Genomic DNA, 14,687 nt, shown 5'->3' on the forward strand with positions numbered 1-14,687 from the left:
AGTGCATACATGCATTCATAAATATATATTTTCACTCTTCCCTTTTGCACGCAGTGACTCTTTGATTTAGTTTGAATTGGGTGAAATTGGAAGGTTGTGGTGTTCAGATGTGTGTTCAGCGTTATGTCTCATGCAGGTCTGTAATGTATTCTGCATTCTACATTCATGCATCGTTAATTCTTAGTATCTCAGTACTCCTTTGTTTTCTTTTTTTTGCACGTCAGTTTAATTCATTGGTGTGACGAAGCTACTGACAGTAGGTTATACACAGATTATTACTGCAACCTAATACAGAATTTGCTTTACTTTGGACTATTTAGTCATATCAGCCATGTTATGAGTCTTTTAGACAGTCTTAGGGAGGCATTGTCTGGTTTGATATGTGCATTATCATTGGTTCTTGTTGCTGTTTGCCCAAAATCAGTCAGTGAGCCAGTGAGCACAAGCTACTGTTGATGATATCTGTTGAGCGTTTTGGCAGTTCTCCCTCAGACTCTTTGAGAATGAGAACATAGGCATTCGTCATTAGCAAGTGAGTGTATCTGCACGTTCGTCTCTCTGAACAGACAGATGTTCTTGCAGGTGGGCAAGCTGACACAACAGCCCTCCCACTCGCAGCCGACGCACCCACCCAAGGTGCCCCTCGCCCATCTCTGCACACAAATGAGTGGAAAAAAAGATCTCCAAAAGGGAGATCGGAGCATGAAGGACTCGCTGTCCTTCAGGCTCCCACTGGCAGCAGACTTCATTATACCTGTCAGACATTCCACCAGAGATAAATATGTGCAGGAATTAGCCAACAGATGATGAGCAACATAAAATGTAAATCATGAGTAGAGGAAAAAAAGCTGCTTCGTTAACAGTTAAGTTGAGAAGTGAGGCATGTGGCAGCTTATGGATTGCAGAACAGAGTTAAACGGCTCGCCGTTGCCGGGGTTATTAAGACGTTGCATACAGAAGAATTAAGCTGTTGTTCTTAGTCTAGAGTTTCAGATAGATGCATTGAAGAGTCAACAAAGGAAGGGTAAAGTGAGAACGTTGAAAAGCCAATGCTCGATAATGGCTTTGCTTCAAGCATTGATTCTGTTACACAATAATGAGCGATTCTCACCTTCTACAATCCAATTCCCACTTGAGTAAATATTAAGAGATTAAACACAGTGACGGAAGATGATGATGGAAAGCACAGGGATTTAATCTTAAATGTATCATCAGGAAAGGAAAAAATTACTTTGCAGCATTTGCAATAGAAGCACAAGCATAAGATGAGACCTTGTGGTGCAAGATAATTTCAGAAATAGTTAGCAAAGTGCAATCTAGGAAAAAAAAAATTGTTTTGAGAAGGGGAGATGTTGTGAACAAGAGCAAAACCACACAGCCGGGACTGCAGTAGCAGATGACATTGATTTTGGAGGAGGAATTGCATTTAGCTAATCGGATTAGAGCCGTGCTGCCCTCCCTATTTCCCCTTTGTTTTGTGGTTTCTCTCTATCTATTGATCTAAATGGGGACTCCCAGGCTCCCACTGAGGGGGTCTCCTTAGATCAGTGCACAGACCCTCACTTAACAGGTTGCAGTGTGGGGCATTTGCTTATCCCGAATCTGATACATAGCACAAACATTGGTACAATTGAGCTACTAGGTTGTGAAAAGACTGAAGACTGTGCGCCTATTGAAATGAAACAAGTCTTGCAGTGTCTTTCTGATTAGAATGCTGTCCATTCCAAATGTTTTGTGTCTCCCCGGCTGTGTTGCGTCCTGTTAATACCACGTTACCTGTCACATTAGAAAAGCCCACCATGTTTTTGTACATTACCATAACATTTTTCCATACCCCACAGAGGCCGGGCCGAGCCATGAGTAGAATGAAATTAGATTAGATCAGCACTGATGCCTTAGCCACCCAAGGCAGGTTCCACGGTATATATATTGTAGCAACGCTAAACACTCTTTTAAAAACCACAGAGACATATACTACCTCTGTCTAATGGTAACTTGATCTGTTTGGGAGCCCCATTTAAGGCTAACATACATCATCTTAATGTACAGACTGCATCCTGACTCTATGACGTTATGTGCTGCGCTGCGCTCCGGCATAATTTCCATCGGAGTGCACTCTGACTGCAGCCTTTTAATTGCTAAAAATGCTAAATGTCAAATTAAGCTCAGACTAATGGGGTGGAAGGGCTTGCTGTGTGATCAGTGGGAGAAAGAGAGAGAGAGAGAGAGAGAGGGAGAGAGGGAGAGAGAGAGAGGCTACTGGCACATTTAAAACAAGCTCTGCACTTAGAAAACAGCTATGGATTACCAATCACTCCTTCCCACTACAGAAGATTAATGAGCACCCGTGTAGCAGGCTAATTTAGAACAATAACGCCTAATTAATTACAAATAATCAGCCCTTTTCTCTCCCTTTCCTTTCTTCCCCCTTCATAACTCACATTCTGTCTGTTACTCCTTTATATTGTCTTATTTTTTTCTTCCTTTTTGATCTCTGGCTTCCTCATTTTCTTTGTTTCTCTCTCTCTCTCTCCCCTCTCTTTCTCTCACGCTCTCTCTCTCTCTCCCTCTCCTTTCCAAATAGCCTCAGGTGAAAACGCAGCACTGCGGGTCTAGTTTCCTTCACCCACCCCACCCCCCTCCCCTCCAACCCATCTTTGACTTTCTGTCCTCCAAGCCCAGTGATTAATGCCGGGTCTTAAATTAGGCGTGGGAGGATTTGCCGATGCCGGACACGCACTCAGCGCGGCCGGCAGACACACACTAACAGTATCTACTTCTAATCTGTGACTGCTTACATGGATGGGCTCTTCCTCAAATGCCACTGCAGACCATTGTTGTTATAGACTAGCAGTCCAGTCTACCCATATCAGATGGTAAGAAGACTGATAGAGGTTAATGGGCCGCGGGCAGCTGCACATAATAAAGTGAGAGATAGTGTCTTAATATTTGGCACATAAATTGTCCAAGAGGTAAAATATTGTAAGAAGCTTGAAATGTGGTTGGAATTTTGCACACACTTTCTTGTTCTGTACTTTATAAACTACGTAAGCAAATAAAGGACAGACCAGTTTGGTGGAGTTGTGATGGTAAAAACTAAATGAGAATGTATTTCAATGGAAAGCATTACTTTCTGTTTGCAGGTGACCTTTGAGCAGCACAAAGAGAATCTGTCTCGCATGTTCCGTCAGTACCAGCGGCAGGAAACGGCGGGGTCTCTCAGCAGAATCCGAACCATTTCAGGCGCCAGCCAAGAGACCACGGAAATCATTAACGGGCAGCATGCAGAGGAGGCTGCCCCGTCCACTGTCATTGAGCTGAATGTGGACGAGTTGTCCCTAAGGTCCCCTGACTCAGCGTCTAGTTCTACAATCACTTCAAGCCCAACAGATGGTGCTTACGAAAGGGGAAACGCATCCATCACGGTGTCCAACATCCTGGCCAGGGCTGAGGAAGAAGACCAGTTGGCGCAGGAGTCTTCCAAGGGTGATGTAAAAGAGACTGAAACTACTGTGATTGAAGAAACCAATACAGATGACCTCAACCGAGAGCCTAACCAACAGGAGTCTGCTACTGAATCTTCTACTGACAAGTCCATTGGGGATGCTCAAAGTGCGGTTGGCGCACCGTCTGATAGAGATGGTTCAGAACATCCAGAAATAGAAACAAACGTTACAGAGACTGAGAAAATGTCTGTAGCTGTTGATGCACAAACAACTGTAAAAGGTGAAACCAGCGAGAGTGAAGATAACAAAGGTGAATCATCAACTTCCGTGACAGAAGACTCTTTGAATGAAGCGGATATAGAAGCACCAGTGGGTTCAGATCCAGAAGGCAAGAATGGCCAGCTGTCCCCTGAGAACATGGACAGCAGCATTCAGCATGGAGCCTCTTTCTTCAATGAAGACCTGGTTGACATGTCGTCGGTTAGTGACCAGATCCGTCCGAGTGATACTGAAGATGGCCAAGAGGATTCCTCTAATATTTCTGCTGCTGCTGGAGATGAAGGGGAGGAAGCATCAAAAATGGCAGATGAAACAAAAGACGAAGAATGTAAGAAAAATTACCAGGAAGGACAAGAGGTGAAGTTGGAAGTAAAAGATGATCAGGAAGAAAGTGAGACTACAGTACATGAAAAAACTGGAGAGAGTGAAGAAAGTGAACAGGGTTCTGAATTGGAAAGTCAGAAATTAGAGACTCCTCCAGCTGAAACACCTGAACAAGCTCTGACAGAACCAGCCAAAGATGAGGTTTCAGATGAATTGTCTTCTTCTATCGCTGACACGGCCTCTTCAGACCAGCAGCCCTCAGATACAACGCTGCCCTCTACAGCCCAGGAGGTCCCAGCAGCAGCAGCAGCGCCAGACTCTGCCACCATCGCCCCGCCTAGCCAGACTTCAGACATTGCCGTGGCCAACACAGAGGAAGCCCCGCCGAGTGCCCCAGACAGCAGCACAGCGTCCTCTAGTGCCCATTCCCAGAAGAGTACAGACTCCGGAGGCAAGGCCAAAGAGATCAAAATCGCCAGGCTGGATGTGTCCAATGTGGCCTTGGATACGGAGAGATTTGAATTGAAGCAGACCTCAACAACTGTACGTAACACCTATTTATTATTTTTGGTTTATTATATACACATTTCATTACATTATTTCATTGAAATAAACCCTCATTGCAACTAGTATTCTCTTCATGTTAAAACTATTTCTGTGTTGTTGTTGTCTCTATAGGATGCAAACCAAGACCAGCAGGCAGCAGCTAAAGCTTCAGGTCAGGCGAGAGAGAGCAGCACCTCGGCTCCACGCTCCACCATGTTTCGCATCCCAGAATTCCAGTGGTCCCACATGCACCAACGCCTCCTCACTGACTTGCTCTTCTCTATTGAGACGGATGTCCAGATGTGGAGGAGGTAGGGTAATGATCCCCTGGCAGTGAATTTGCCAATGCTGCAGACAACCATTATGTTGTTAATTGATCAATGGAATAAAGTCTTATTAAGTTTTCGTGGCTCTGAGGAGGGGCAACTTCTGCTGCCCCTCCTCCTAGGTGAATGTATCTTAAAAAAAACAACAAAAACAAACAACTTTCAAAACATTGTTTATGAGAAGAACAAAAGCTGAGGTTTGCTGAGTTACGATAAGGTGTAAAAATAGTATACAGTGTTCTAATTGTATTTCACAACATAGGGATTCTAAATATTTTTATGAATTTATACCTGAGAGCAAGGGAGATGCATGTACTACACACAATTTAACAGACTCAAAATAATTTGTATTGTATTTCTATTCATGTATGTAGTATTTGAAAGAAAAATATGATTTAATATCACACACACTTGACTTGTCCATGATTATTGATAATTTTCCTTGTTACTAAATCACCTTTTGGTTTGTCCTCCGCCTCAGTCACTCTACGAAGACCATATTGGACTTTGTGAACAGCAGTGAGAACGTGGTGTTTGTCCACAACAGTATACACCTCATCTCCCAGGTGGTGGACAACCTCATTATGGCGTGTGGAGGCATTCTACCTCTGCTCTCTGCTGCCACCTCTTCCTCTGTGAGTCCCCTGGTGTGCGCGTGCGCGTGTACGCGTGTGTGCGTGTGTGTGTGTGTGTGTGGATGTGCATATAGCTGATAGCTCCAGTCGCAGGAAGTTATCCATCCACATTGACCTTTTCCAATTACATTAGACTACAGTTAGCTGCTTGCTAATATTGTTAGTTTGTTTTTGTGCTGTCTGACCTCAGTGACTGTGGCTCTCTAAGGTATCATGTTTCTTTTTATTCTGTCAATGCCCTGATGGCCCTCTTTAAGAAGAAAACGCGCAAGGTCAATCCTGCTACAATTGTCAGATCTGTAACAATTTAAAACTGGATGCGACAAATTCTAAATGTTAATGGCCATCAGGATGTGTTATGAGCAGGGCTGTAAAATTTTCTTAGGAAATTGTGTTTTCATATATTTTTTATTTTCATTTAATTATAGGACAATACTTGATCTGTAAGTAAAATAAAATGAAAATACACCATTGAGAGAAAACATGAAGAAACAGCAAAGACTAGTCATAATACTAAGTGATGCCTTATTTAGAAACACAATTATAATAACAATTACACAAATGAATAATATACAATCAATACAGATGAGTGTATTTCAATACTTATACAGGGTGAGGTTCACTCATCCACTCAGCCAAGTCTCTCAGACTTAAGGCATTATGTACTGGTTGTGGTTGGTCATACATTTTCTCTGAAATGTTCAGAAAATTGTATTGCAAATTACAGTATTCTTTTTTTCTGATTTCAACATTTAACCTATATGAATGTTTTGCTGTCATGATTTCTCGTATGTTAATTCCTGTATTGTGTGCTTTGTTTTTCCTCTTGGTGCTCCCAGCATGAGCTAGAGAAGATAGAGCCATCCCAAGGCCTGGCAGTTGAGGCTTCAGTAACCTTCCTGCAGCGCCTCATCAACCTTGCAGATGTTCTCATCTTCGCCAGCTCCCTCAACTTCACAGAGATCGAAGCGGAGAAAAACATGTCGTCCGGAGGCATCCTCCGCCAGTGCCTCCGCCTTGGTAAGCACGCCGTTGTTTCTCTCGTCTCCTGCGCTTTGCCGTCACTTGGCCAGTGCTTTTGTTTTGTTTTTTTGTTTGATACATTCACTTTCATAAAACTGCTCTGTTGCCTTCAGCCTCAAAACGTTATTTGCCTTGTTTGCCCTTTTTTTGCATTGCTTGAATTGATTCCAGATTTCAGATTTTTAGCCGTCTCTCCATCCATCCGCCCCCCTCACTTAATTTTCTTCTTTTATCTCCTCCTTTACCCATCCTGCTGTCCTCCCATGTTCATTGATCGTCCTCATATCAGCGAGTTGTAGCGTCTTGTATTAGCCTCAGTCATGGCTCCCTGTAGCCTTTTTGACTCCCCCTTTCTCTGTTCTCTTTCTTCTCTTTCTCCTTCCTCTCCGTCTCCCTATGCTGCTCTCAATCCGCGGTCTCTTTTACTCTGCTCATATCAGCGCTCTCTTATCTTGTTATTATAACCCCGCTGTATGGTAACACTCTAAAATGGCTGCTATCATGATATACTGAGTTCTCCATAATGGCCTTGGCTGTACTGTACTGCGGTGTAGCCTGGGGCCTTTTCCTGCCTTCTGTTCCAGGCTATTAAAGTTTCCTCTGACAGGATCAAAAGCCGCGCCCCACTCGAGCTGCATAAAAGATATTGAAATGCTTACATTATTCATTTTGTGTGCTGCACCTTTTCAGCAAACGCAGATCAACACAGTGTATACACAAACTCAAACACACGCACACAGAAGAAGTGGCTCTTTATTTTCCTCCCCTAATTCAAGCACTATCTCCACGGTACAAACCCAGGTATTTGTTTTTGCTTTAATATACTCATTATAGTGAAGGATGCAAACAAAGCGGTTGCTTTATGCAAACCTCTTGAACAACCGGCAGTTCGTCACTTAGATATTATCTAAGTACAATTGCCGCTGTTGGGGTTTTGCAGGTAAGTGGTGCCACTGTACTCGACGTCCAGTTTTAGAAAGCAGCCGTTATGAAATGAATATTTGATGAGGTATGTGCTCCCCATCGCTGGCACATAATCTGATTTTGCAGCGCTGTAACAAGGTTTTAGTGTCTCCTCCCTCCCCCCCCTTTTTATAAATGGTCGTATGAATGAGTAGTACTAATGGAAAAAGGGAGCCCATTTCCAGACGGAATAATTCCCTCTTTCGTAATCTAAATGGCTTGGAGTTAACATTTGTCAGTTGTCAGGTACAGAACAGTGGGGGGATGGAGAGCTCAAGCAGGGTAAGCAGTACATTAGGTTAGAAATGGTAAGTGTGCCAGTTTTGAACCCACCCAAAGATATCAGACCGCGATATATATATTTTTTACAGCCAAGGATATATCTTGCTGCCTACTCAGCATGTGCACACCCGAGCAGCATCATTTGTTATGGGAGCTCCATCCTGAGGATGTGATTCAAGAGCGCACCCTTGCACTCTGACCTTGAGAGGAGAGGTGGAGCAAGGAAGAGTGAACGATGCTGCCAGAGTTGGCCGGAGCACTGACCTTGTCGCGCCCCTTTGTTTTTGTCTCTCTCAGCTGCTTTTCTTGTGACATTCTCTGTTCAGATTTCACCCTATTTCACCCATTTCTTTTCGATTTTTCTAAAATAATCTTTCCAATATAATCATTGGACTATAATCATTGCCTATCCTCACTGCAAAGTTACCCATTTATATGATGTCAGTTAATGTCTCTTTTTCCATCCCTCCCAGTGTGTGCTATGGCAGTGAGGAACTGTCTAGAGTGTCAGCACTCCCACATTAAGCAGGCCGCAGACGGCTCCGCACGTAGTTATGCAGCCATGCCCAGCGCTGTGCTCGGAGCAGCCAAGTCCGTGCCCGCACAGGCAAGTAATCCAACACCTCCCACTCGGTCATAGAAGCCATACTGTGCACTTGATCTGGTATCTTTTTTTAGTTTTTTTTAAATGGCTTATTATTGACTCAAAAATTATTATTATTATACTTTCTAGATGTTTTTTTCTCCAAAATCCATATCCTTTTAATCTGGTCTTATTCTTGTTTTGGTCATCCTCCTCTGCTTCCCCGTCCTCACCAAAAGGAAGCGCCGTCCTTTGTGCTGCCCGCCGTCAATAACCAAGTGTTATTGCATTAGCTCATATCTTATTGTATTACCACACTGGTTGCTATTTGTTACACTAGACAAGGCCTTTTTGTCATTGCGCTTTTGATTTGATACAGTGACTTCCAGTAAAGTCATGTTTTTCCTTCCCTGAAACGGGCGTTAAAGCTCATTTATAATGCAGTGGCTCTATAGAAAAGCCATTATGTTAAAGACATGATCCCAGGAGGGATAGCTGCTCTAAATCCTGAAACCTTACCCCACTCCATGAAGTGCGCACAGATTAATAAACATGCTGATTGGTGTAAAAAGGGCATGTAGTGTTTTCACTGCACGTACAGGCAAGATTACATTTCAATGTGCCTATGGTTTGTGTGTGTGTGTGTGTGTGTGTGTGTGTGTGTGTGTGTGTGTGTGTGTGTGTGTGTGTGTGTGTGTGTGTGTGTGTGTGTGTGTGTGTGTGTGTGTGTGTGTGTGTGTGTGTGTGTGTGTGTGTGTGTGTGTGTGTGTGTGTGTGTGTGTGTGCATATAGAGTCCTGTTGATGCAGTGACAGGTGGAATGTCTCCAGTCAGAGACCTGGACCGGCTTCTTCAGGATATGGACATTAACCGCCTCAGAGCCGTCGTCTTCAGAGATATCGTGAGTTTAACGGTGTTAAATCACAACTGCTCTATTCTACCTTACTGCTTCTCTGGCTTTTGATGCTTTTTGAAGACACAGATGATTTAGTGGGTTGTTTTGTTCTAGGAGGACAGCAAGCAGGCCCAGTTTCTGGCGCTTGCTGTGGTATACTTCATCTCAGTCCTCATGGTGTCCAAGTACCGCGACATCCTGGAGCCTCACAATGATAAGAAGCACCCTCAGCGTTCCCAGTCTGCCAGGAGCACAGGTACACCACAGCCAAGCAGTTTCCTCTGAAATATTCATCTCTTTAGGACCCTCTAATTAATGTGTTAATGATTCTAACCCAAATTTTTCATATAATCTATGTCCTCTTAGATAGTGGTGCTGTTTCTGCTGGGCCAGATGTGGAGAACGGTGTCTCTCTCCGGCGCTACGATTCCGGCATCGGCGATGACCATGCCTCAACCGCAGCGAGCGAGGTAGACTTGTCATCCACCGGCGCAGCTCAGGGTCCAGACGCCATTTCGGAGGCCTTGTCCACGTTGTCTTCTGAGGTCAGGCCGTCCCAACCCAGTGACTCAAAGGGCAAGAAAGTGAAAGACATTCTCCGCAGCTTGGTGAGCACCCCGGGTGATGACGTCATGGTGGACCCCAGTCTGTTGCCACCTGCGTTTTTAGGAGGTGTGGGCGAGGCAGCCAGAGAAGCAGGACCACAGTTCCATTCCTTTGATAGGTAAGGTTTCAGGTTCAAACATCGTTGGATGGTCGAACATGCACACACAGATACAAATACCAACAGGCTTTTACTGGAAAATACTATTCTATATTCTATTTTCTGCACTGTCCTTTGAAATTGTTTTTCACCTGTCCAATGTTGACACAGTTGCAGAGTGCAAACTGCACTTGTTTGGTATATTTGGATTTGTTCTGAAGCTTCATAGTTACACATTTCATTATTATAACTTTAAACTTCAGAGGACTTCAGATCTGTGGAGAGACCTCGGCTAACCTCAGTGGGGGCTTTGACACGGCTTAAAATACATCCCAAAATCGAAATCCTTTGAACACGGAATTTCTTTGTTTCCGACTTATTCCTTCTGGCTTCCATTGCTTTTTTCAGTTGTCGATGCGGATGCTCATCCCAAGAAAACAGTTTTATAAAGACCCTGTCTAAAGGGAAATACATCAAAACAAGAGTCGAGTCGCGTCTAAGCAGTAGGACAAATGGAGATGAGGACAAGAGACGAAGCGGGCAGGAAGCTGTTTCTCCCCACTGTGTCACTTTTTTCATCTTTCCTGGTCCTCTTCTCTCCCTCCCCAACATTCATAAGAGTATTATCCACTTTTTGACATTAAAAGTTACACAGTATTAATTTCCTTCCTCCACTGGAGGTGCAGCTAGCGTTCTTGCAAAGCGTGGCCAGGTACTGCAGACACAGACACAGACAGGCCCAGGTGAGACAGGATGTTCACCAGTCTGGTTTGCATTTGGAGAGTTGATTTTGAGGCAGACATTCTCAAATGGGTAAGGGGGGGTGAGGGTGGTAAAGACTAAGAGGCCGAGAGAGGAAAGAAATGCGCCTCCATAGGGGTGATGTCAAGTCCAGCTCTCATGCAATGAAGAAAGCATTTCTCCATTTCTTTCAACTCCCTTCTCTCACTCTCACTCCCAAACACACATGCACCCTCAAGTCAGTCTGTCTACCCCCAACTGTGGGAATTCCGAGGCATCTCTGTGATCGTGTGTCTTTATCTGAGGAATGCTTTGTCAGGTCTCAGGGCACTCCTCATATCAGGGGGATTAGACTGGCTCCTGTCCGCTGAGCACACTCGCTAGGAAGAGAGGACGTCAGGAGAGCTGGAGAACATAGACTAACAGCTCACTGGCTGCATATGGGAGCCCCCTCATGGAAGTCATATCGCTCAGACGCAGGCGGCGTACCTTACCCCAGCTACCCCCTTATTTAAGAAGAGACAAAGGTTGCGCAGTGTTCACCAATGAACACTGACATTTGTACACATCTGCCTGTTCCTTCAATCCCAGACACCAGTGTTGCGTTGCCAGGGTGATGTGATGGACAGTACTACCCCACTATCTGTGTCATCCTTTCGGTTTACTTCTATTCTTATTCCCATATGCGTTATCCTCTCTTCCTTACCCAATCAGACTACAACATATAGATGAACTCTGGCTGTTTTTATTATGTTGTTGCACGGATTCTGAGTATATCATGGCTCAGGATCTCCCACTAACCAGTATGTCTCCCAGTGACACCAGTTCACTCTGGCATTGACATTCTGCACTGACATCTCCTGCCAAAACATGGCAACTTTGTGCCTGCCAGGGGAGCTGGATTTACGAGACCAATGCATGGAAAACGCAGGGATCTCCCAGATAAAACTTGGGCTGGGTCGGGGGTGAAGTATCCCCACTGATTTATTTACTAGCAGAGACCTGCTGGATCTCTCCCATCCATTTCTCAGCCATGCCCCTGTTATGACATTCAGTCTGCAAATATTTGCTGACACTAACCAGAACTAAACAGTGTCATTGTACAAGCCAGTGATTTAGACTGCATGGTTCAGAAGAATATGTGTGTGTTAGACATTGGGATATACATGGCGCAGTTGTTTGCATTCCTGGCAACAGACTGCGCTTGCATGGGGGGCTTGATGAGTTGTGCTAGATGTTGAAGTATTGTTAATGTATTACTTAGAAAGAGGATAAGCACGTCAGACACAAACACAACTTTTTGAGCAAAAGTAATTTGCCTCCCTTTTGCGTGTCCACACATTTGGCATAAGGGAGGCTTGCGATAATGAAGGATTTAGCTCTCCTCAAACAAATGAACCTCACAAATTCACCTGCTGGGATGTGCTCCAGCCAAATTTTAATGGATAACCTACATATGCGGTTACGTTTTTAACTATCTTGCGGTTGGTCAATTTGGAAGAGCGCTTCTAGCAAGAGCATGAATGCGAGAAAAACACATAAAACTCCATGCAAAGGTCCAGGGGCAGATCCAGACATTTTTAAGATTGATTCTTAATTTTGAGAGCGCGATATCATATTTCTGTCCATTTCTTCCAAAATAGTAAACCAATCTCAATGAAAATATCAGGCTGGTTAATCCCATCCAGATCTGGATACATTTAAAAACATTTTGTCTGTTCTTGTCCTGCCTTACTTTTTATTTGACCTTAAACCTACAAGCAGAGCACAAACATCAGACTTTCTGTCACTGGAAGAAACATCAATACTTAATACAATACTACTCACCATTCACAATACATCACACATATTCATACACCAAAAACACACAAAAACATTGAGATTCTGCTTGTTCAGACTGTAGGCCCTCCGGTACGATCAGCAACACTAATAAATCACCGTCATCCATTTAATTCTCCTCCCACGTGACTTGATTAGAAAATAGTGTGTATATGTAATTGTGTCAGTGGTTATTGTAAATGAATGATAGAAATTTACATGCACAGGGTTGCGTGAAATGAGGGTGATGGGGTGATCAAGGCGCTGCTGGCGTACACGTTCCCATCCTCCACATATAGAGGCTATAGGGTTAACTGTACATTAACACACACCCCCACACACTCATTCACATGTATACACTTTACCACTGACACTCATACTTACACTTGTTTTACCTGAAATAACAGAGATTACTGGAATCGCACTGTTTACTGCCCTTATCCATTGCAGGTTAAAACCTCTAAATAATTCAGCCTCAGCCCGGCGTACGTACTCGCTGCCCCGGACTCCTGTTTGTGGGTTGAGTGGGGCCGCTGACGGCTGATTAATCGACTGGGGCGGCCCACTCATGATAAGTGTGGCTAATGACCTGCTGAATAATTCACTGGGCCTTGCCGGGGAACAGATGGACGGCCAAACACAGACACGGACATGTTCAGTGGCACACTCAAACGCACTTGTACCCTCATGCATTTGTTTGTACACTCATGCATATTCACATGTGTGTGGGTACATTCAGACACACACACACACACACTCCCAGCCTCCCTGCACCAGGAGGCGTCTGTCTCTCTCCCCTGCTGTTGACACCTGGGGTGCTTCACATCAGCACCGCCCTTGCTCCCTGATACCACCATCCAGTCTGCTTACTATCTGAACAGAAAAAAGTTTATCTCTACTCTGTCTCCACCAATACTGATTTCATTCTGCTCTGTCACTATTTCAGTTATTGCGTATCAGTCTGGACCTTTTTAATGCACTTGTTGGCTTTTACAGCAGTCTGTATGTCCGTATGTGTTTGTCCTTCAACCACAACTTGGTTTTGGGATCTCTCTGACTGCCGCTTTAATAGTTTCCATTAAAGACAGAAGCAGTGGAGATTTGACAAAAAATGCTGATGGATGATTTACTCAGATGTTAGACCAACTTGTCTTCATGCAGGAATCTGAAAGCTTAAGGTAGTTGTGTTCACAGTTGTGATTGTGCATGATTTGCATTTAATATAAGCGCTCATGTCTTGGTTAAGCTTTGGTTTTTGTTTCTGAGAGGGAGCAGTAGCCGGTGATTAGAGCCTGCTTTCCCTGTGTCAGCACTGATAAGCAGGACCAGGCTCTTTGATATGGCCAGCGGTCTGTCAGAGCCCGGGACCAAACTGACAGTTTATCTACACGCTGCTCTCCTCCCATCTGCTCTTCTGCTGGATGGGAATTGGAACTCCACATCACTATGTGAAACACTTCCTGTTACTGCACAGGAGGGACATGGCAGCATTGTTAATACTAATTATAAATGAGGAAACAGTGGCGATAGAAATAAAATACTGTAATAAGTTAAGTTTGGAAGTAAGCGTTCATCCCTGAGGCTTTCCTCTATACTTCCTTCTCCTGTAAGGGCCGATCATTGATGGACGTAAATTGTTTATGTGCATTCCATTGATAAAAAGAGTCCATTCTAGGGTTACATGCTGTTATTGTTAAAATGCACTCCCCTACACTTAAAATATGCAAGAAAAGGGAGCTTTGTTTGTCTTTTTAAAGAGTTGCACAGCCTATAAAGAAGCTGCTTTAAGTCACATTAAGATTAACTTCCCTTGGATACCATGACCTGGAGCACTGATAACCTTTACAGCAAGCTGCTTTAATGTTCTCTTATTTATATCAGTGCATATGCTTTGTTCCCAGAGACTAGAGGCTGTATGTCAGGATGCAAACTGATATGCTTCTCACAAATCTGTATTTCCTGTTATTAGCAATCCATATATTATCGACTTAGTGATAGCGGTCCAGATGAAGCACTGCTACAGGCCGTGCATTGATCTGTGGTAAGATGGATGAAGCAATTCCAAAATATTCGGTGTCAGGAAAGTCGCCTCCTAATTACTCTTCCACACTATTGGATCGACGA

The 14,687-nt window shown here is 44.0% G+C and overlaps 1 protein-coding gene across 5 annotated transcripts in view; it reads left to right on the forward strand.

The window, feature by feature from the left end:
* lrba (LPS-responsive vesicle trafficking, beach and anchor containing) overlaps positions 1-14,687 on the forward strand; it is a 149,985-nt gene that overhangs the window by 34,312 nt on the left and 100,986 nt on the right. For 4 of the 5 annotated variants that reach the window (XM_076147643.1, XM_076147645.1, XM_076147646.1 and 1 more), the window contains exons 22-29: positions 3,144-4,592; positions 4,728-4,906; positions 5,403-5,556; positions 6,396-6,576; positions 8,298-8,431; positions 9,200-9,307; positions 9,416-9,557; positions 9,668-10,025. In XM_076147643.1, coding sequence (XP_076003758.1) covers positions 3,144-4,592; positions 4,728-4,906; positions 5,403-5,556; positions 6,396-6,576; positions 8,298-8,431; positions 9,200-9,307; positions 9,416-9,557; positions 9,668-10,025 — 2,705 coding nt within the window. The remainder of the gene's footprint in view (positions 1-3,143; positions 4,593-4,727; positions 4,907-5,402; positions 5,557-6,395; positions 6,577-8,297; positions 8,432-9,199; positions 9,308-9,415; positions 9,558-9,667; positions 10,026-14,687) is intronic. The other variant, XM_076147644.1, reaches the window with a different exon arrangement.

Source organism: Genypterus blacodes, unplaced genomic scaffold (genome assembly GCF_046128005.1).
Source record: "Genypterus blacodes isolate CSIRO-AG114 ecotype Tasmania unplaced genomic scaffold, CSIRO-AGI_Gbla_v1 ptg000039l_1, whole genome shotgun sequence".
NCBI lineage: Eukaryota > Metazoa > Chordata > Actinopteri > Ophidiiformes > Ophidiidae > Genypterus > Genypterus blacodes.